Raw genomic sequence first — 22463 nt, forward strand, 5'->3', positions numbered from 1 at the left:
GGGTGGGCAGGAGACAGAGACATGGATAGACACGACTTGCAGAATGAGGTTGGATATTTATTTAGGGGGTTATAAAGGGGGAAGGGAGAAGGGGGCAGAGAGAGAGAGAAGAGAAGAGACAGAGAAGGGGGGAAGCAGAGAAGTGGGGAGAGAGGCAGAAGCGAAGAGGAAGATGGAAAAGAGAGCGAGCTCAGGCTGGAAGCTGAAGATCAACCTGCCTCAGTGGATGGGGGAGGGAGTGGGCATGGCTCGTCTCTTAAAAAGACAGAAAACCATAACAGTGAGAGTTTGACTTCTTCTTTTCCAATTTGTATCCCCTTCATCTCCCTTTGGTGTCTTATTGCTCTAGCTAGGACCTCAAGAACTATATTGAATAGATATGGAGAGAGTGGACAACCTGTCTTGTTCCTGATTTCAGTGGGATCGCTGTGAGTTTCTCTCCATTTAGTTTGATGTTGGCTGTTGACTTGCTGTATATTGCCTTAATTATATTTAGGTATGTTCATTGTATCCCTGCTCTCTCCAAGACCTTTATTGTATGTGGCATATTAACCAGGCTAGCTTAATATGAAACAGCAAATTTTAATGAAGGAATAGCTTACAACACCAGGGATCCAGCAATGGGCAGGAAATACAAAAAAAAGGACCAGCGGGGTTCACACCTGCCAGATTTATACGTAAACATTAGCCCGAGGCGAACATGCCCCCCATTGGGCTGGGCTTACCCTTCACTTTATCATGAAGGGATGTTGTATTTTGTCAAAAGCTTTTTCGGGCTGAATCGCCGCCAGGTCTGCTCCGGCTGCACACCGCCCGCAGCCCCACCGCCCACGTCCTTCTCCTCCTCCTCCTCCTCCACCTCCTCCGCCAACGCCGCAGCCGCCACCATGGGAGTGCAGGTGGAGACCATTTCTCCTGGAGGCGGGCGCACCTTCCCAAAGCGCGGCCAGACCTGCGTGGTGCACTACACGGGGATGCTTGAAGATGGAAAGAAATTTGATTCCTCTCGGGACAGAAACAAGCCTTTTAAGTTTATGCTAGGGAATCAGGAGGTGATCCGAGGCTGGGAAGAAGGGGTAGCCCAGATGAGTGTGGGTCAGAGAGACAAACTGACAATCTCCCCAGATTATGCCTATGGAGCCACTGGGCACCCAGGCATCATCCCACCACATGCCACTCTGGTCTTCGATGTGGAGCTTCTAAAACTGGAATGACAGAAGTGGCCTCCTCCCTTAGCTCCTTGCACATGGATCTGCCATGGAGGGATCTGGTACCTCCAGACGGGTGCACATGAATCCATGTGGAGCTTTTCCTGATGCCCACCACTCTTTGTATAGACACCTACCCGACTGAATGTGTTCCGTCACTCGGCTTTGCTTCGGACACCTCCATGTCCTCTTCCTTCTCTGTATGTGTGTTGACCTAAACTATATGTCATAAACCTCAAGTTATTTTGTTTTGGGGTGAAGATTCAATTTAAGTCTTTCAGATCTAGGTTTCCAATGAAGTATATTGTCAAGTATTAACAGCACAAGCGATGGGTTAACTTTAGAATAGGAATTGGTGTTGGGGGTGGGATTTGCAAGAATTTTTATTTTATTTTATTTTAATTTTTTGGATGAAAAATTTATCTATTATATATTAAGACATTCTTGCTGCTGTGCTGCAAAGCCATAGCAGATTCGAGATGCTGTTGAGGGCTGGATTTTTCTCCAGTGTGGGAAGTCCTGTTAAATTGAAAGCCCTACCCAAACTGAAGTGGGAAGGGAGGGAGCGAGCCTTTGACAGCCCTCCCACCTTCTGAAACTGTCTGCCTTGTAAAGCAGGTCCCTTTACTGCTGTGTTAGACACTACAGTCCCTGTCCCTGGGTCGACAGGGACCTTTGAAGCCTTCTTTGTGACCTGGCTTAATTTGTTTTTCATCCTATGGTTTTTCTAATGGATTTTCAGGACTTTTGTAATCTTGTAACTATCCAAGCTCCACTTCCTAAATTTTAAGAACTTTAATGGAAAGTTTAAATTGAAGGTGCTGTTTGTAGACTCACCACCCGATGGACGCCCAGTCGTCACTACAAATCCTTGAGTGTTCTCTAAGAAGATGATGCTGGTCATCACAGCTTCAGCATCTCCTGGGTTCTGATGCTTGGCTCTCTCTGCTAATCTTGGCTTTCTGGCTTTTCCTCCCTCAGTTCCTTCTCACCCTCTGCTGTCCTGTGTAGTGATTTGGTGAGAGAAAGTACGCTTTTGTCCCTTGCCCTCTGCACCACAAATGCGTTTCAAGTTTTATTATTGCAATAAAAGTGCTTTATGCTGGCTTTTCTCAAAAAAAAAAAAAAAAAGCTTTTTCGGCAGCTAATGAGATGATCATGTGGTTTTTTATTTTTCAGCTTGTTTATATGGTGAATTACGTTGACAGATTTCATATGTTGAACCATCCCTGCATCTCTGGGATGAAGCTGACTTGGTCATGGTGGATGATGGTTCTGATGTGTTCTTGGATTCGATTTGCCAGTATTTTTTTTAGTATTTTTATATCAATGTTCATGAGTGAAACTGGTCTGTAATTCTCTTTCTGTGGTTTGGGTATCAGGGTAATTGTAGCCTCATAAAAAGAGTTTGGCAGGGGCTGGAGAGATGGCTCAGTGGTTAAGAGCATTGCCTGCTCTTCCAAAGGTCCTGAGTTCAATTCCCAGCAACCACATGGTGGCTCACAACCATCTGTAAAGAGGTCTGGCGCCCTCTTCTGGCCTTCAGGCATACAGACAGAATATTGTATACATAATAAATAAATAATTTAAAAAAAACATTAAAAAAAAAGAGTTTGGCAATGTTCCTTCTGTTTCTATTGTGTGGAATAATTTGAGAAGTATTGGTATTAGTTCCTCTTTGAAAGTCTTGTAGAATTTTGAGCAGAAACCATCTGGACCTGGGCTTTTTTTGGTTGGGAGACTTTTGATGACTGTTTCTATTTCTTCAGAAGTTATAGGTCTATTTAACTTGCTTATCTGGTCTTGATTTAATTTTGGTAAGTATTTCACTTTTTCTTGACCACTCCGTGGTCATGATTTGGTCACAGCTACAAACCAAATGGGTGCTTGCCATGAAACCACCAGAGGTATGTTTCCCCTTCTTTGGCCCCAACATCAAAAAGACACGCCTCTGGGCATGTCAGTGTGGGTGGGAAGAGGCTGCATTTACTCTTTATGCCCCCAATTCCGTTCAGTGCAGGGAGTGACAGTGGAGACACCAGACACCTGGGATTTGCCACAGGGATTTTTAGGTCAGAAGTCCCCACCCTAGCTCTCATTTCCCTTCCCTGCCCTATTGTCTGCCAGGAGCCAATGCATGAGTCCCTGTCCCCTACTCTACCCTACCCGTTTTAGCCTCAACCTGAAAAAAAAATTGTTTTTTGAGACAGGTGTTCACCATGTAGCCCTGACCTGGACCTCTCTATGCCAGACAGGAGATAGCAATCTCCCTGTCTCTGCCTCCTAAGTGTGGGAATTAAAGGTATGTACCACTAAACCCTTGTCAAATCTTTAAAAAAAATTTTAAATTGTGTTTAGGATTATTTTATGTATTTAGGTGTTTTGCCTGCATGTACATTTGTAAACTATGTGCAGGTTGGTGCCCACAGGGGCCAGAAGAAGACATTGGATCCCCTAGAACTGGAGTCACAGACGGGTGTGAGCTGCCATGTGGATGCTGGGAATTGAACCTGGGTCCTCTGGAAGAGCTACAAATGCTCTTAACAACTGAGCCATCTGTCCAGCTCCCAATTCCTGCCAAATCTCGATTCCAGGTAATTCCCACAGACATACCAGGATCCTTTGGGAAAGCTGATTCGGAGAGGTTGTGGGACAAGATCCAGAGACAGAGCTGGAGCAAGGTGGTGTGTGTGTGTGCGCACGTGTGAGCGTGTGTGTGAGAGCTTATGCATGTGCACATGCAAGCGTGAGTGGGCACCTGAACAGTATGTTCAAAGTCTAGGGTCACAGTCCCTGACAGAGCCCAAAGCAAGTATGCAGCAGTTGGTCTGGCTTCGCGAAGGTCTCCAGAGCAGATGCCCCAAATCCTACCCGGCCGTGAGAGGTAGAAGCCTTTCTGAGTGAGGAAGGCTGCTAGGCTTTACTTTTCAGGCAGGACCCATTTCCAGAGCTCCCTGGGGTACCTTAGGCAGCATGCTTCCCAGATTCACACACCACATCCTGCAGCCAGACAGGCACAGCCAATGGGGCAGCTTCCTGAATGTCACTACACCTGTATCTCTTCGCTCCCAGGACACCACACTACGGTTACCTCTCTCTAAGTAGGTGGCCCCCACCCACATTCAGTCCCTAGAGATTCCAAGACAGTCCTGCATGCCCTAGATACTGGTAAACATCCTGACGGCCAAACTGTCTCTGCTACAAATCCCACCACCCCCAACCTCCAGGCCTCGAGAGCTACCAGACACAACTGTCAGCTTACTCCATAAAATGTAAGGGGATCTGGGCATAGGGGTATAGGCCTTTATCATGTACTTGGAGAGGCAGAGGCGGGCAGAAGTTCCAGGCCAGTCTCACTACATAGTGAGACTCTGTCCGAAAACAAATGAAAAAGATGAGGGGAGTTGAAAAAGATAGAGGCCACTGATGCTATGGGATATTTATGACCGCCAAACTACTATACTTTGGCCTTGGCCCTCAGTGTGGCAGAATGCAGATTAACAGAAACAGGTTAATGTAAGTTATGAGCTATGAAGGTCTCTGAGGATACTGCCTCAGCTGATGACTGCAACGGTCATGGAGTCCGGTGGTGACTGTGGGGCCCGAGAGCCAAAATGACCTCAGGCTTACTTAAGTCCTCTGATGGTTACTCTAACTTGGCTGTCTGACTTGGCATCCCGGTGACTAATATGTTTCTCAGAATGGATCACCAGTGTCCCCCAACTATAAAACCAGATACCGTTTATAGAAGAGGTCCCGCCTGCCAGATGCAGCACCAATTTGTCCGGCATCTGCATTTCCAACCTTGGCATTCACTTGGCTTAGAACAAACTAGGCTTTTCTTGAAGGGCACATTCCTTCCTGTTACTGGTGACCTTTGGGGTCACTTTTGTGTGGTTTGAATAGCAATCTCAGCGGGTTTTCCGAAGAGTGCGTGTACAGTGCTTGGGCGAGAAGGAAATGGCTCTCTTGGATCCCCCCCTCCCCCCCAGCGTGGCTACTGGTCATGGTCAGCTTAGATCCTGGAATGAAACAGACTCACTTGGGCCAATCCCATAAGATGCAAGTCTAACTAGAGCCCTTGCTTTACGAGGGAAGGTGAGCTCCTCTCCTCGACACCGTGAGGACACGACGTGCAGGGCACTACAGTGACAAACCAGTGTGGTGTGGCTCTTTCCTGACTGCAGGCTTGCCCGCACCCACCGTGAGGCGCTAACGCTCCAGTTAGGACACTCCTTCAGCCTGGGTGTGCGGTTCCTGGCAGGCTCTGGACTGGCTCCCACGCTAGTCTCCCACACGCGTGGGTCCCGGAGAGCGGGAAATCAAATTCGGCGGCGGTCAGCATTTGATCACCGCAGGTGCTGGCCGAGCACGGAGCGTGCGGCCATAATGGGGAGGTCGCGGTAGGCGCCCTGCAGCCCGGCTCCCGTGTCCTCCGCTGCGCTCCTGCGCTAATAAGCTTCGCGCAGAGTGGGAGCAGCCTGCGCCAGGCGCGCGCGGCCGCGGTGTTTCCATGACGACGACGTCGGGGACCCGGGTGGGGTCGGCTTGGGCGCATGCGCGCGTGCGGGTCGCGGTGCGTACTCCGTCCTCCTTCCTGAGTCGCCCGCGCTGCTGGTCGGGGTTCCGTGAACCGCGGTAAGAGCGAGGTGGGGGTCCACGAGGCCCTGGGAAGGGTGGTACCGGGCTAAGCGTACCCGAGTTCGCAGGACGCGTGAGTGGGGCTGGGCTGTGGGTCGCGAGCCGGGGGTGGGCGGGGCCGGTGTCGTCGCCCGTGGACCGGATCGGGTGCAGCCTGGTGTGCGGCGTCACTGACCGTGCTGCTCGCTGCAGGGCGGTCCCGGGCTCCCTCCTCGGCCATGGCCCCCGCGCCCAGGTTCTTGCTGTCGCCGCCGACTTTGCTGCTGCTGCTGTTGCTGCTGAGCCTGGCACTGCTAGGCGCCCGCGCCGAGTCCGCCGCCGGGAGCGCTGTCCCCGCGCAGAGTAGGTGCTGGAGGAGGGGGCGTGCGGGAGGCGTCTTTGTTTCCTGCGCGGGTCACTTCTTGGGTGGGAACTAGAGGGCAGGCGACGGGGACTGGGACGCCGCTGGGTAATTGGCTAGGACCTGGCTGGGGCTTCTGTTTGTCTACCCTCACATGATGCTGACCCCCGTCCTTGCAGGCCGTCCGTGTGTGGACTGCCACGCGTTTGAATTCATGCAGCGCGCCCTTCAGGACCTACGGAAAACGGCCTACAGCCTGGACGCGCGGGTGAGTACAGAAGGCCAGGGAGGACTGGCTTTGGTTTGTAAGCATCCCAAGACCTAGCCACTCTAGGGATCTGGGAGATCTCACCTGGAAACGCCCCCACGCCCAGCGCACTGTCTGACCTCTGCCGAGGCCTCAGGGCACTCTGTCCTGTAACTTGTGGTAGATAGTGTATTCCACGCCTGTGTACTAAACTCGGATCTCCCGTGAGAAAGGAGCCCAGAGTAGGAAGAAGAAACTAAGGCTGGGCATAGAGGCTATGGTGTGTGAGGAATGGAAAGCTAGGTAGGACCAGAGATCTGGGTGTGTGTCCTGGAGTCTTGGGTCCTCACCGGTTGGGTGAACTTGTAGCTCTCCAGCCCTGGGGAGTTGACTTCTGTAAAGAGAATTCCTGGAAATGGGAGGAAGGAAAGGGCACAGTCCCAACGCTGGGGTCTCTCCCCACTTTCCAGTGAGGCCTCTGCTCCTCTTGTGGATTGTGAAGAGAGGGTGCATGATGGAGGAGCTTTGAGTGATGGGTGTGAGTTGAAGACTAGAGTGGGGATGGGTATAAGGAGGGACCCCAGCATCGGCAGCCACTCTGGAGGGAATGGGGGTGATAAGGCACCTGAGGGGCCAGGTGAGGAGGCCTGAAGCCCCAGCAGGGCAGTGGTGACAGTGAAGAAGCCAGGAAGGCCCAGGAAGGTGTCCATTAAGAACTCTGTCCTGGGGGCTGGAGAGATGGCTCAGCGGTTAAGAGCACTGACTGCTCTTCCAGAGGACCCGGGTTCGATTCCCAGCACCCACATGGCAGCTCACAACTGTCTGAAAATGCAGTTCCATGAGATCTGACACCTTCACACCAACGAACATAATAAAGTTAAATAAATAAAAAGTTTAAAAAAAAAAAGAACTCTGTCCTACCCGCATATTCTGGTTCTTTTGCAGACGGAGACCCTTCTCCTGCAGGCTGAGCGCCGGGCTCTGTGTGCCTGCTGGCCGGCTGGACGCTGAAGATCCTCGGCCAGTGATGTTCCCTGTCAATAAATGCCTGCTAGCATGCCTGTGTCCCGTGTCCCTGCTCTGGCCATCAGAGCCGCTCCTGTTGCCCTGTTGTAACCCTCTCTGGATCTTGGTTTCCCTGTCCCCCAGCAGCACCCGTGCCAAGGGGCACTTGGGTGTCCATCCAAACATGTGGCCCTACTGACATTGTCACTGCAGTGAATTAGACTTCTCAGACCCGTGCCAGCCAGCCTGCCCTTGTTTGCAGGCCAGGGGATCTTGATAATGCCCACCTCCTCTGAGTTCCCCAGGTTCTGTACTAGGGTGGGCATGGCTTTCTGGAAGCTGAGCTCTGGGTCCCTAACCTGGGGCTTCTAGAGAAGGGAGCAGCAGTGGGCAGCAGGCAATGGGTAAACGCCGTTTCCAGGAGGGGAAGCTGAGATGGGTCCATCTGCAGACTTGCCCTTGGCCCCTGGGTACCAAGGACTTCTGGATGGGAGTTAGTGGCCCCTCTCACATCTGCGCAAGTGTGCTAAATGCTTAGCAGGCAAAGCTCAGGCAAAGTGAGTATAGCTCTCTACTTTTATTGGAAACTTTGTGCAAAGGTTTTTATGTTTTGTTTTCTGGGGGTTTCTCTGTAGCTTTGGAGCCTGTCCTGGAACTCGCTCTGTAGACCAGGCTGCCTTGAACTTACACAGAGATCCGCCTGCCTCTGCCTCCTGAGTATTGGGATTAAAGGCGTGTGCCACCAAAGGTTCTTCCCCCACCCTTGGACTGCCTCACCCTAGGCACAACACTGGCTTATCTGGGTGTTGGTTCCTTGATTAGCACCCCACCCCACCGTGGAGCGTGTTGGAGGAGAGCTGAGACCGCAGTCCAGGGGTGCTGCACCAGCCAGGTCTCTGGGTTCTCCCTGAGCAGAGGACGTAGAAGTATACTTCTGTCCCATTGGTTGCTCTCACCCCTGGCCATTCCTAGTTGTAGGAGAGGCCAGAAGTATAACCTTGTTCTAGGTGCAGGTTGCCAGATTTAGCAAGTCAAATACAGAAACACTTTTTATACAACGTTTGTGGGATGTACTTACACCAAAAGTACTGTTTACCCTAAATTCAAGATTAACTGTCCTGTATTTTATGGAGGCTATTAGCCCTTGATACAAATAGCAGAGAAAGGATGGAGTAGGGTCCCCTTAGGGACATGCCTATGGGACAAAGTAGGGATATCGTCCAGGAAGGTGGGATGGAGGGGTCTGGAGGTTGGTAGGCATGATCCAGCCTGTCCTGCAGGAGTCTGGGGGCTGCAGCAAGCAAGGGAATGGAAGAGTAGAGCCAGCTTGGCAGGTGAGTATCCTGGGAGCTTTGTGGTATCTTTAAAATGTAAAATGTATGTGTGTATGTGTGTGTGCGCGCACATGTGCATGTGCATGCACAGACACATATGCATGTGCACAGAAGACAATTGGGGAGATAGCTGTCTCCTTCCACTGTGGGTTCCAGGGATTGAATTCAGTTTGGTAGGCTTGCCTTGCAGGCACTTTTAGCCACTGATCTCTCTGGCCTTCGCGTGGTTTTGAGCCAGCAGAATCTAGGTCTATGTGAACAGGGTGCTTATGGTTGCTAGAACCTCTAGATGACTGTGGAAGATAATACAGGCCCTTGGGGAAATGGCTGCACCCACCATGGAGAACAGCTGGAATGAAGTGGCTGGATTCCAGAAGACTTGAAAACAGAGGTGGAGCATAGTGACATGTGACACATAACCTTAGTCCTGGCACACAGGAGGGAGAGGCAAGCAGATCTCTGGGTTTAAGGCCAGCTTGGTCTACATAGAGGACAGTCAGGGCCACACAGAGAAACCCTGTCCCAAAAAAGAAGAGAGGAAGTGAATGAAAAGAAAACAGGAGGATTTGGGATGGGGCAGGTCACTGCAGCTGTAAGACTATACCTGGACAAGCACCAGGGAAAGAAGGGTGGGACAGCTAACTGTTGAGTTCTCCGTGCCTGAGTGTGGACGAAGAGAGGAGCGGAGGAGACAGATACAGTGAGGGACCTCAGAGTAGGAGGAGCAGCCATGAAGTGGGAAGAAGGGGACCTCATGCTGCTGAGGTTAGCAAACACCAAGACTAGCAACAGATTTGGCATTTTTGGGCTCTGGTGATCTTGAGCAACGATCGTGAGTGAGCTTGCCCTGGGTTTCTGAGAAGGAGCAGAGATGGAGGGGTCCACAGCACAGACATCTGGCAAGTTTAGGCTTGCATAAGGCCAATGGCCTCTGCACTGTCCTGGAGCTCCGGTGCAGCTTTCCTGTTTGACATTAGCTCAATATGGCATTCGGAAGGACTAATCATAGCTCAGCATATGGCCAGGCACATGGCATGCATTTTCTTTAAGGTACCTTTCATTCTCCTGGATTTAGTGTTGGACTAACTGATCCTTGTTGGCTGCTTATGTCCGGCACTGAGCCCAAGCCATGGGCACGGCACAGGATATCTCTTATTTGCCTGGATTTCTGTTCCTGGTCCCAGACAGATGTGCATCCCCACGCTGGCTGCCCTCTCGGGAGCAGAGGCAGTCCGGAGAGAATGTGTGGAGTTTGTGTGTGAGTGTTGATAATGATTCGCAGACGTGTGTAAGCCTAGCAGCTGCAGCCTGAAACTACGACCTGTACACAGCTCTGACAGGGACTTGCTGCCCCTTGTGCTGTACCTAATAAACACGCTGAGGTTCCCGGTTCCAGGGCAAGTGAGGAAGGACCCCACCTGATCCAGCTTTACCGTCCTTCATTCTCTTGCTACCCCTAGCTAACTTCTGCGACCCAAGCCACCAGACATAACACTATCTACCTTTCTCTCTTCTGGCAGAGTCACCTTTTTCTAGGTTTCAGGCCCTCCACCCTTTGCCGCCTGTGCAGAAAGGTGTTCAGGAAGGAAATTCTGAGTCAATTTGTCTGAAAATAATTCTATTGAATTACTCCATCTGTAATGTCACCCCCACCCCTCAAAGACTTTGCATGTACTGTTTGCTGTCCTAAGCTACCCCCTTGGCTTCTGTGGCCTGCTTCACAATTCAGCCCTTATCACTCCTCCTTTTTTTTGGGGGGGGGGAAGGGCCTCATGTTGCTCTGGCTGTTCACCTCCTTGTTGGGTAGCTAAGGACACCCTTGAACTCCTGGTCTTTCTGTCTTCACCTCTCAAGTGCCTGGAGCCACTATGCCTGTCCCCCCCCCCCCCACTTTGGTAGAGGTGGCTCCTAAAGGATACTAGACTATTTTCTTTTCCTCCTTTCTTTTGATTGTTTGTTTGTTTTTTCAAGACTGGGCTTATCTGTGTAGCCTTGGCTGGCATGGAACTCATTCTGTAGACCGGGCTGGCCTTGTACTCACAGAGAGAGATCTGCCTGCCTCTGCCTCCTGAATGCTGGGATCAAAGGCAGGTGCCACCCGCTGCCCCGTTTTGTTTTTCTTTTTATTAGCATATGTCCTCACCCTAGCACATGGCTGGGTGTGACTGAATTGGTCAGGCCCAACACAGTGTGGGGACTCTCAGGTTACATTTAGAAGGATGCTTGGCGGGGTAGGTATGGTTTTCTAAGTATGCTCACTTTGCCGCCGCAGTGATGCCATGTGGCTCTTGAGAGGGGGAGTTCTGGGGTGGCTTTCCTAAGAGGCAGCCCCTGAGGTTGTTTGGAGACCGTTTTACAGTCAGAGTGCTAGGCAGGTTGAGTCTGGGACTCCAGGACCTCTGACCTCGAGACGTCATTGCAGAATTCCCATTTGGTGACATCTGTTAGTGGCATGCTGGGCTTGTTTTTTTTCTTTTTTGGGGGGGGGACTCTTCTACTCTCTTAAGGCTTCTGTCCTCCCCCAGGCCTCAGCAGCTTATACCATTTTCCAGGACTACTTTGGCTGTGCTTTCCAGTGCCTGGCTCATCCTCCCCCCACATAGACCCTGGGGCAGCCATGCCAGGCAAGGATAAGTTATCTGTCCCCAACATCATTAGAGGACACACCCTCGGTGGAGGGTGGCCCAATTAAGGAAACATCCCTACCCGCGATGTTGAGGTGTAAGGGCTTAGGGCGCCCGCCCCCATTTCTGTCTCTGAAATTGGGCAGAGGTCTTCAACCCTGCCTAGCTGTAGGCAGGCGCTTCTGGACTCCTGGAAGGATTATTCATCAGCAGGGCGTGAGGAAGTCAATTTTGCGTCTCCAGAGTCTTCCTGGAGACCCAGACAGAGGAGGGTGCAGGGAGTTCAGGAGAGGTAGTGGCTCCAGGCTGGGTCTTTATCAGAAAGGGCCTTGATGCCACCCGGGAATGCCCTAAGGGATACCGGCAGAGGGCGCCCCACGACAGAGGAGGAACCAGGCTAACCAGGGCCACTGACTGCCCCGCTGTCTGTGCAACCCAAAGTCTTTGGGTCTCCAAGCCCTTCTTAATGGCTGTGCCTGGACCCCAGTCCTGGTCCCTCTACACTTCCAGACGGTTATGATGTGTTCTAGTTGGTCACAGCACAGGCCTCCACCATGGCCACCGGGGATGGGGTGTACACACGGTTAAAGGAAGATTGGGGCACTGAAGGGCGTAGTCAGTCCGACCAGCGGAGGGGACCTCTGCAGAACAGGAAGGGCTATCAAGGTCGCGTTGCTGCGAGCCTTGGCCCCTGGGCCTGCGGTGTAGAACAGCGAAGGAGAAGCTCGGTTCGGGGTTTGGAATGAGCCCCTACAGAGGCTAGACTATTTTGTTACCTCTAAGGCTTCAGCGTCCCCAGTGACCCTCAAGTCAGACCTACTCGGCTTCACCTAATTTCTCCTCAATGCCCAGTCTCCTCTTCTCCCAGCTTGCCCGAACCTCCTCACAGGCCGGCACAGTTCCTGCACACCACCCAGCCAAACTCAGGACCCAGAAGAGGCCAGTGTTGCTGGTCAGGGGTCTCAGCCTGTTCAGGTACCATTAGTGTGTCCCTTTGAAATTTCTAGAGATTTAGCTTCAGGGCTCTGGAAGGTCACAGCCGGGACCCAGATATGCACCTGTGTTTTGAAAACCCACTGAGGCAAATCCTCCTTAGCCTGTCCCTCTCCTCCCCAGCACTCTCGCGCTGAGGACCCTGGGTGGTGGATTCTCCACACCTGCTCCCAGGTTCTGGTTGTGGGCCAGGCCCCTCCAGTATCTAAGTGATCTTAGTCACTATGCTGTCTAACTCTGGTGCGGTACGACGGAGACTGAGGGTTCTCAGGCCCAGAGACGTCAGGGTCTCGGCGATCATGTGGGAGAATTCGGCTTCGGGGGTGCCCAACCCTGTGACCCAGGCAAGAGAATATGCCACTACGCGCTCCTCAACCTCGATACTAGACCCCACCTCATGCGTGCTTAGTCTGCTGCGTCTGCACGTCTTGCTCTTGGGGACCACGAGACGCGGTTCAGATGCGAGCCCCCGCTGCACCTGCACCAAGGCCACGGGGCGCATGCGCGGGCCGCGGAAGGCGGGGGCCGAGCCGGGAGGGGTCCTGCAATCCAGCTTGCCTGCTGCCGGGAGCGGTCGGGTGTCAGATTGGAGTAGGGTGGGGTGCGGCGCTGCGTCAAGAGGCGCGAGCATCATACCCCACTTCAACTTCGTCCTCACTGCCTCAGTCCGTTCGGCCCCGACCACAGGCTCGCAGGGCACCGGCCCGGGGAGCACGATGCCCCTCCCGAGGACTTCGGCCGGGCACTGCGTTCAGACAAAGGGGTGGGAGATGGAGACACTTCCGTGACTGCTGCTAGCGGCCGCGGAGGAGGAGGACGCGCTGCTGTAGGCACGGAGGCCCGAGCGCAGCGGCAGCTTTGCGGGTGCTCAGGGGCGGGGTGGGAGGCGTCCATCACTCGCTTTCCTCCGGGCGAGCCTCAAGCCCCCCACACAGCGCCTCTCCGAGCGCCCTGTCCTCGCTGCCGCTCGCCCGCGCGCTCAATTAGGACCACTGGCCTAGCCGATTTCTCGCACTCTCGTCGCCGGGCCCCACCGTGCTCCCGCGGTCCGCCCGCCGCGCAGCCCAAGTGTACCATCGGGCGGGCGCGGAGGCGGCGTCAGCTCCCACCCCCGAGATCACATGGTGACCCTCGGCAGCCAATGCAGTGGACGCTAGGACCCTGCGGGACCCCGGGCGCCTCGACTGCACCGGCGCCGCTGCATTATAAATACTTCTCCAAAATGCGGCGCAGCTCCCTGCGCGCGCCCCGGCCGCCCGCCACCTCCGCCCTGCGCCCCTGAGCTGCCGCTGCCGCCGCTGTCGCGGGTCCGAGGGCGCCGCGCCCTTGCCCTGGGCCCGGGCTCTGCCCGCCGCCGCCGGCCCGCGTCCCTGCGCTGCGCCGCCCGGCCGGGTGCATGCATTGTGGGCCTCCCGACATGGTCTGCGAGACGAAGATCTTGGCTGCGGAGGACCATGAGGCACTGCCGGGGGCCAAGAAGGACGCGCTGCTCGCCGCCGCCGGAGCCATGTGGCCCCCGCTACCTGCCGCGCCCGGGCCGGCCGTCGCGCCCCCACCCGCGCCAGGTCCCCAGCCCCACGGAGGCACGGGGGGCGCGGGGCCGCCGGAGGGGCGCGGCGTGTGCATCCGCGAGTTCCGCGCAGCCGAACAGGAGGCGGCGCGCCGCATCTTCTACGACGGCATCTTGGAGCGCATCCCCAACACGGCTTTCCGCGGCCTGCGGCAGCACCCGCGCACCCAGCTGCTCTACGCCCTGCTGGCGGGTCAGTGCGCCGCGGGGGGCGGGGGACCGGCGGGTCTGCCGCAGTCCCGGGTCGGGCCCGGCTCCAGCGGGTCCAGCGGACCCCTCCGGGGACCGTCGCGCTTTGCCCCGCCTTCTCCTGGGTCCCCATCTGGAAGCCCGGGTGCCGCATCCGTCCGTGGGACCGGCGGGGAGGAGACCCACTCGAACCCGCGGCGCAGTGCTGCGGTCTTACGGCCAAGACGCCTGGGCCGGGCGTGGGAACCGGTGCGGGCTGAGTGCGGGCGCTGCGGACCTGGGAAGCATTGGGTCAGCAACTCAGTCCGCGGTGCCCGTTCTCCCCGTCGCGGGGCATCCCGGGTGGGGGCGGCGTGACAGGGCAGGTAGCGCTGCAGCTGCGGCCCGGCGCGACAACTATATATAATCTGCGGGCGGGGGAGGCCGCCTGAGGCTCAAGTGCTAATTTATGACGGGAAGACAGCCAGCTCCGCGGGGAGCCTGGGAGGCTGTTCGCCAGAGCCAGGGCCACAGGGAGGATATCCTGTGCGGTCCTAAGCACACCCTTCCCCCCAACATTCAAGTCATCCCATTCTGCGGATGAGGAGCTTGAGGCGACTCTCCCAAGGTCATTCAGGGGAGGCAACTTTTGCTCTAGTGCCTCTTCCTCCTCCACAGAATAAATGAATCTGGAAGCGGTGTGGTGCTTGTCGCCTGACCCTGTGGGCCTAGCGGACCCAGAAACTGCCCAGGGATGGCTCTGACTGGGGCCCTTCACACCCCAGTGTGGGATGACCTGCTTGGTTAGGCAGTGCCCTGGTGTCTTTGTCCAGCTGTTTGACTTAGCACCAGGCTAGGTGGAGTAGGCAAGAGCCCTCTTGGAAACTGGGGCACCGAGGGCTGACCAGCACTGGCCTGGCCCTGGCTGTATTGTGGACCTTTGTTTCAGGTTGTGAAGGTAGCAGGTGTTTACGCCAGAGAGTGGAAGTGAGGAAGCGTAGAAAGGGACCCGCGGCCATGACTGCTCCTACACAGAGAAACAGTCCCTGGTGGGGCGCATCCCTAAGCACTGATTTACCAAGGTGGTTTGGACTCCCGGTGCTGTGGGGCCCACCCATGTCCTCTCTGCACCTGCCACCTCACCTGTGCCTCCTTGCCTGCAGCCCTCTGCTTTGCTGTGACCCGCTCACTGCTGCTGACGTGCCTGGTGCCAGCGGGGCTCCTGGCCCTGCGCTACTACTACAGCCGAAAGGTGATTCTGGCCTACCTGGAGTGTGCGCTGCACACGGACATGGCTGACATAGAGCAGTACTACATGAAGCCACCTGGTGAGTTCTGAAATTCCAGCCCTAACTGCCCCCTCCCTCTTCCCTTTCAGGTACTAGAGGGCTGGGCTGAGGGATCCTGATGTTCTGAATGACTGAGGCCTCTAGCTAAGTGTAGAGTCAGCTGGGGAGGCCAGAGCGAGTCCTTTCCTTGGTGGCCTGGCTCCACTGTGCCCGCTGACAGACGCCTTTTCCTGGTACCTGCTTTGTGTGTGTGTGTGTGTTGGGGAGGTAAGTCCTGACTGGACCCTGAGCCAGCCCAGAGTGCCTTGGGTGGAGGAAGCCTGTGTGGCACAGGAAAGGTCCAGGGAGCAGTGTGGGAAGAGGTCCCAGCCTTATCCTTGGCATCCTGACCAGTGAACCTCCTAGTGAATCATAAGGAATTACCACAGACCTAGGGCTTAACGCAGAGAGAGGGGCTGCTCTCTCCCCCAAACAAGCCCTGAAGCAGAATAGGTCTTGAGAACCAGAAGAAGGAGACAGTTGGGATATGAGGGGCTGAGGGTAGTGCTGGCCAGCAGGAGTTGGGTCTGTTTCAGGGAAGGGCAGCCGCTCTGGCTCTGCCAGGTATCGTTTTTGCCAGATCCTCCCCAGCTGCCCTACCTCGCGCCCCAACCTCCTGCCCAGCTAGCTGGCCTTGGTGCCTGCTGTTCTCCTTGGCCCTTCTCACGTTCAAGTGTAGCTTCCTGGCCTCTGCAGGACCCTCAACCTACCTGGCATTGCTTGGGAAGAAAAGGGGGGAAATGGCCGGAGTGGGCTTGGGTAGATGGCATGGGTGTGGCCAGAGGTGCCTGTCATGTGCTCTGTCTGAGCTTCAGTTACCCTGGGGGGTTTGAGTGTGGCAGTCTTTGCTAACCCTTAGACATCTGCTGGGTTTACGGGATCCCACAAGAGCAAATGCTGGACAGCAGCTAATGGAGCTGTGTGGATTTATGAGTTCTCATGCAGATGGGGAACGAGACCTGGCGGAGTGCAGGCAGTCAGTGCTGGAGGCTGTTCTGATCTCTGGTCTGGCTTGGGTGGGTGGGCGTGCAGCAGTTGGTAAGAGCGGGACTGGCCCATAGGGTCCCCTTCGGGTGGGGGAAGTCCTAGAGGCTCTGGCATGCGGGCCCTCCTGAGCTGTTGACTTTCTCTGCTACCCTGGAGCGGGGCAAGCAGCACCCTTAGCTACAGAGCTCTGAGTCTCCCCCGGGCCCGAAGAGGTGAGAAGTGAAGGTAGGGGTGCTTCCTACTGCTTGCTGGGGACAGGTTACAGGTGCAGAGCCTTTGGGGGAAGTGTGACCCTTTGAGGGAAGGCCAGGTCACCCACAGCAGGGCACTCTCTTGGCCAGTCAGACGCTCTCCCCTGCTGTCCCTCAACCTTTGACTTTCAAGAAAAGGTATCCCTTGACCATGGACCTCTGGTTCCTGATGGTGACTGGGTTCCCCGTGGCCTGTGCCCTTCAGCATCCTTCCCATCCCAACTCCTTATTCCCTCCTTTCCCCTTCTTGTAGAAGTGAGCCTGGGATTGGCTTTGCTATAGGTGGAGATAGCTGGCTTGGTCATCAGGCTCCTTGTCCAGTCACTGGGGCTTGGGGGTGTCTGTGGCGGTCTGTGGTCTCTCACTGGTAGATCTAAAACATTCTTCTGGGTTATCACTCAGTTCTATCCCTGCAAGGATTGTGGAGGAGGAGGATGGCAGGCCAGGGGCTGGGATTCTGAGTAGGTCAGCTGGAACTGAGGCCTTGACTCTGGTTTTTCAGGTGGTCTGGGGGTAGGAATCTGCTTCATCAAGGCCTGCCCGGCTCCTAGGCACCTCCAACTACTATTCTGGCCAGGACAGTACAGACTCCGGCCTGAGTTGATTGTGCCTGCCTGTGTTGTGGGATCCAGTCACGCAAAGTTGGGCAGGTCAGCCGGACTAAGGCCACTGGAATGTTTTTGTTGCATAGGGGGTCTGGAGGAGGCACCTTACCTGCTTATCCTGAATTATGGCCGCCCTTGCTGTTCCAAAAGCGGAAAGGAGGGCCAGGGCCCTGGATGATTGGGCGTCATTGTAATGCCCTGACTTGGTGCCCAGCAGGAATGGGCAGCTGAAGTCTCTCCAGCCTTCCCTGCAAAATGTCCCTGACTGTCCTGTCCTTCCTAGGATCCTGTTTCTGGGTGGCCGTGCTGGATGGCAATGTTGTGGGCATCGTGGCCGCTCGGGCCCATCAAGAGGACAATACGGTGGAGCTGCTCCGCATGTCCGTGGACTCACGCTTCCGCGGCAAAGGCATTGCCAAGGCTCTGGGCCGGAGGGTACTGGAGTTTGCCATGCTGCACAACTACTCTGCAGTGGTACTGGGCACCACAGCTGTTAAGGTGGCCGCCCACAAGCTCTATGAATCACTGGGCTTCAGACACATGGGCGCAACTGATCACTACGTGCTGCCTGGCATGACCCTCTCGCTGGCCGAGCGCCTCTTCTTCCAGGTCCGCTACCACCGCTACCGCCTGCAGCTACGCGAGGAGTGACCACCACCACCTGCCCACCACCCTGTCTGCCCCTGTTCACCTCTGCCCTCCTGCTCGCTGCCCAGTGCGGCCCTGCTTTCCAATGCTCACCTTGGCGTTAGTTTGGATTTTCCTTTCTCAGCATCACCTGGCTGGTTCTGGGGGACACAGGGCGTTGCTCCTCGGCAACACTCTGGTGGGGTAGATTGTCTGCAGCCCCGGCCCTTGCCCCCCCCAGCCCAGCAGAGTGGCTCGTCATGCCTTGAAGAGCAGCATTGTGGACCACCTGGACTATCCACAAAGCTGCCCAGCCTGCCTCCATCAGGGGAGGACTAGCCTTGCCCGTCGAGCACAGAACCTCTACAACAAGTCCCACAAGGAGCAGAACCCTGGCCCCCAGCCAGGCTAAGGCTCAGCCAATGGCCTCTGGAAGAGCGGCCTGCTGGGCTGGCCAGCCACTGCCCTGTGGGAGGCCAAGCTGGCCCCAGGCCCTGCTTTGCCCTGTGCATGCTGAGGACATGGCCTGGCTGCAGCATGCCGCATGCCACAGCCCCCTGCCCCGCTGCCCTGCCTAGTCTGAACCTCAGGTCCGAGCTGGTGAGCTCACCTGTCCTGTCCTGAGCTGGCCTCTGGAGGGCCCACCTGCCTGATCCTGTCTCTCTGGTGGGGCCGGGCCTGGCCTAACCCGGCCCTAGCCATTCCTGCTTTGCTTCAGAATCATCTTACCTCTTTCCCTGTGGTCCCCGTGCCTCTTTGCTCTGGCTGACTTGGCTGGGCACCCAGGTTCGGTTCCTGTAGCAATCCACTGCACAGCATGGTGGGGATTTCAGGGGGGTGGGGGGACACCTCCCCCAACACCTGTTAGATCAGGTGGCCCCCTCCCAGCCGCCCGAGACCCTGTGGACTCATGCTGTTTGTGGGGTCTGCCCTGTGAATGTAACTAGCTCAGGCTGTTGTTGGCGATGCCTGCCACAGCTTCTCCCAGCCTGAAACAACCCATTCTCTAATAAGTTACGTAGACAGAATAGCACTCTGCATGACTTTAATTCCCGGGACAAAATGGTAGTTTGAGCCTCCAGACACACGTCTGTGTGGTGCTAGCATACATGTGGTCTCTGGCCCCATTTGATGGGGGTGGGTGGCCGGGTAGGTGGAAGGTTTCAGTTTGGAGAATGGAAAGAAATTCTAGGTTAGTGGAACTGCCCTCAAAGTGCATTCCTGGTCTGTGAGGTCTCAGGCTGCCTCTTGAACCCCTGTGTGTAGGCCTGAGGGGACTGGAGGGTCCTAAAGCCTCATGGGAAGGGCTGGGCACTGCCTGGGACTTGGGAGTTGTTTTTTTGTTGGGGTGGGTCCAGCCATCTCACTATAGAGTATACTGCTGGGCCAACTGCTCCTGGCCTCTCCTTTTTGAGGTCCCACTTAGAGTCCAGCCTGAATTGGGGGGTAGCCTGGGACAGAGGAAGGAAGGCAGTGGCTGGCAGTGCTCATGTGGCCACCTGAAACCTGGACTTAGCTTCAGTGCAGGGTGGGGGTGGGGGTGGGGGTGGGGCATAAAGGCCCATCCACACCCTCTGTGTGGGGCTTGGGGACAAGGAGTGGCAGGTCGGGTAGGCTGTAGAGCTGGCCCCTGGCACCATGGCGCCATTCTTAGAAAGGCTTAGAGGGAATGAATGGTGGAACAAGCCCAGCTTCCTGAGGGGCCTTTTGTCCTGTTAGCAATTGAGGCATTTGCAGAACACTGTACAGACCCCGCTCTCCCCTGTACATTCCTCCCTGGTGGTGCCCGGTCCCCTCTTGGGGATGGGAGTTTTGTAGACTGTACAGAAATCGGCACCCTATTTTCTTGCAGCTCTCAGATTTTGTTAATCTGGATTATACAGACAGACGTAAAGTGTTTTAGCAAAATGGAAAACAAACAGTTGTGCCTTTTCCTCTTTTCTGTTTGGATTGGTCTCGGCTCGGGGCTAGTCTTAGTTGCTGTGGATGTAGGGACTGCTGGTGTCTGAGGATGGGGGGGTCTGAGGTCTGGGTGGGCCTGAGAGGGAGTCAGGTCTGCTGGACACCACCAGCTGCCAAGGCTTCTCTGATCCTGTGCCTTTGGGGCCTGCAGTCTTTGGGGTTAGAAGGGCACTGGGATTGTTCGGGCCAGGGCAGAGCTTGGGGATCCCTCAGCCACCCACGTCTCCTTGATACTGACCTGGGATGAGCTCATAGTAGATTCTCCCTTCCTAGGAGCCTGGGGGGAAGGTGTGGCCCTTCTGGCTTATTGGCACCTGTCTGCCTAAGGGGACCCCTTCCTGCCAAACAGCCCATGGGTGAAGGAAAGCTTGCCGGGCTCTTCATTATTCGTTGTCTGCTTTCGGTTGCTACCAAGACTTGGTCGAGATGTCAGGAATGGGTGGTGGGGTAGGTTCCAGCTGCACCAGGATGGAGCTTCACTGGGCAGCGTGCAGCTTGGCAGGCCCGAGGCCCTGTGCTGGAGGGAGCTGAGCTTGCTGATGACTGGGCCTGGCCCTGTCCTCTTCATCCCACCAGGGCTGGGCGAGCTCTGCACATGTGCACTGATGTGAATTTTCTGTTTGTTGAGATTCTGTTTTTTTCTACCTCTGTGGAGGCCCTTCTCCCTGCTCCACCTGGTGGCCATGTGCTTGGGGCAGCTCCTCTGAGTTTGCTGGCCATCTCTCCTCCCTTGGGCCTCCGGCCTGGGGTCTGACCTGAACTCAGGATCCTATGGCTTCCAGGAGTCCTGTTTGTGTGGGAGCCTCTGCTTTAGTCGGGAGGGAGGTGGGAGAGGTGGTGGGGTGCACCTACAGCAGAGACCTGGTGTCGACGGCAGCCTCTCCCTGTGCTCCCATCCTTCATCAGGGAAGGGGACAGGACAGAGCATAGAGTCGGGGACACACCTGAGGTGAGCTTTGGCTTTGGCCCGATGCCTGGGACTCTTTAAGCCACAGGATTCTCACTTGCTGCTGGAAAGCACCCTGGTCAGTCCACTTGCCTCTGCCAGTCCCAGGTGACCCCGCAGTCAACAGCTTCCTGGAGCTGGCTTCCAGGGCTGTGCCTGTGGCTAGAGGCCTGGGGACAAAAGTTTCTGGGTCTTTTGCTGGTGCCTGGGACTTCTTGGGGGCTGGGCATGGCTTCCTAGCTGGGTAGGAGCTGTGCGGCACCCTTGAGGCTACCTTCCCACCAAGCCCCAAGGGGCGGCCTGAGAGAGCTGACCTGAGGTGGCTGTGTCTCCCTGTCTGTGGTAGCACTGCTGCCCGAACCTGTTGCTACCTGTTCTCTTGGTCAGTGCTGGCCTCAGTCATGGTCCTGTCCCTGGCTCTTGGCTACACTGCTGGGTGATGGGCAGACCCTGGGCTGTGCTGCTCTTTGGTGCTGCCATCACTGTGCTTCCAGCGGGGGAGGGGTCCATGGGAGGTGGGCACAGCTTGCCTGGGTCTGGGTAGAAGATGAGCCTTGACTTAACCACTATTGGATGTATATTTTTTAAAGAAAAAAAAACAGCAATAATTAGCCATTTTAAAGAAGGGGTATACCTGCGTAATGTGCATACCCATCTGTGTTGTGCATTTGTGCACACGTGTGAGCATGTGCACCTGGAGTATGTGTATGCATGTGTGAGCATCTGTATGACTGCGTGTGTGTATGCACAAGCACATGCCATTTGTAATCATGTGCTCATGTGACTATATGTGCTCAAGAAATCACATTCATGTGTTGCATGTGTGTGCATGTGTGTATGCGTGGGCAGCTCCATATGTGTATGGATGTGTGCATGCGTGTGTTTGTATGTGCACATGTGTAGCAGTGGGAGGGAACCAGTGGGAACAGTCTCTGATCTGGGAGCACTTTCTTTGTGGTAAGAAGCAGGGTCTTATGGTTGTCTCTCACTGTGCCCATTCTCTCCCCTGCCCTGCCCAGCTCCATGTGAATGTAGCACAACCCCACTAGGCTAGCTGAGCCTCCTTCGGCCCTGACTTCTGTCCATCTCCCCCTTGGCTGAGGTAGGGTAGAGGAGCTGGAGGCCCCTTGGACAGGACAGACTGGGTTTGGTCAGGGTGTGAGGGTGTGACACAGTGGTAGATCTCACTGTTGGGGTTTGTTCTTGAATTTGTACTGTGAGCCCATGATGGGGGTGGGGTGTCCTGAGACCCCAGGATGTGCCAAAATAGCCCCTAGGGCCAGGTGATGAGCCGAGTTCCCAAGAAGACAGGCTGGGGGCCCAAGTGGGTGTGTGCCCCTGCCTGCACGGCCCCCAATGCTGCTGTTTTTCAATAAAATCAGAACTGAAGGAACCCGGCTCTGTGCTTTTTTGAGGCACCTCCTGGGGTGGATATTCTGGGTTTGTGCCTGTGTTTGGCTGAGCTGGACCCTGGAGCAGGAGCGGAATCAGTGAGGCAAGGGTAGGGCTCTGGTGTCCCTGTTGGGAAGAGACCCCTTTCCCCAACTGGTCCCAAGCCATGATGTTTTCTTCCTGACCAGGGAAGAGGTGCCTGGATTCCTCTTTGGCCAGAGATGGTTAGGGGCTC

General features: G+C 55.5%; 3 protein-coding genes across 3 annotated transcripts; all 3 read left to right on the forward strand.

The window, feature by feature from the left end:
• The first annotated feature begins 864 nt into the window (after positions 1-864).
• Positions 865-2339, forward strand: LOC121436488 (peptidyl-prolyl cis-trans isomerase FKBP1A-like). Its single transcript, XM_041636446.1, has one exon. It carries the CDS (start codon positions 888-890, stop codon positions 1212-1214), a length of 327 nt encoding a protein of 108 aa, XP_041492380.1. The 5' UTR covers positions 865-887; the 3' UTR covers positions 1215-2339.
• A 3397-nt stretch (positions 2340-5736) lies between these two features.
• Positions 5737-7499, forward strand: LOC121436570 (neuropeptide-like protein C4orf48 homolog). Its single transcript, XM_041636581.1, has 4 exons — positions 5737-5846; positions 6042-6191; positions 6369-6457; positions 7382-7499. Exons 2-4 carry the CDS (start codon positions 6068-6070, stop codon positions 7445-7447), a joined length of 279 nt encoding a protein of 92 aa, XP_041492515.1. The 5' UTR covers positions 5737-5846; positions 6042-6067; the 3' UTR covers positions 7448-7499.
• A 5459-nt stretch (positions 7500-12958) lies between these two features.
• LOC121436457 (N-acetylaspartate synthetase) lies at positions 12959-19867 on the forward strand. Its single transcript, XM_041636387.1, has 3 exons — positions 12959-14155; positions 15294-15458; positions 17585-19867. Exons 1-3 carry the CDS (start codon positions 13789-13791, stop codon positions 17950-17952), a joined length of 900 nt encoding a protein of 299 aa, XP_041492321.1. The 5' UTR covers positions 12959-13788; the 3' UTR covers positions 17953-19867.
• Positions 19868-22463: the final 2596 nt, after the last annotated feature.

The sequence above is a fragment of the Microtus oregoni genome, unplaced genomic scaffold (genome assembly GCF_018167655.1).
Source record: "Microtus oregoni isolate MIOR12 unplaced genomic scaffold, Mior012 000049F_ref0000343, whole genome shotgun sequence".
Taxonomy (NCBI): domain Eukaryota; kingdom Metazoa; phylum Chordata; class Mammalia; order Rodentia; family Cricetidae; genus Microtus; species Microtus oregoni.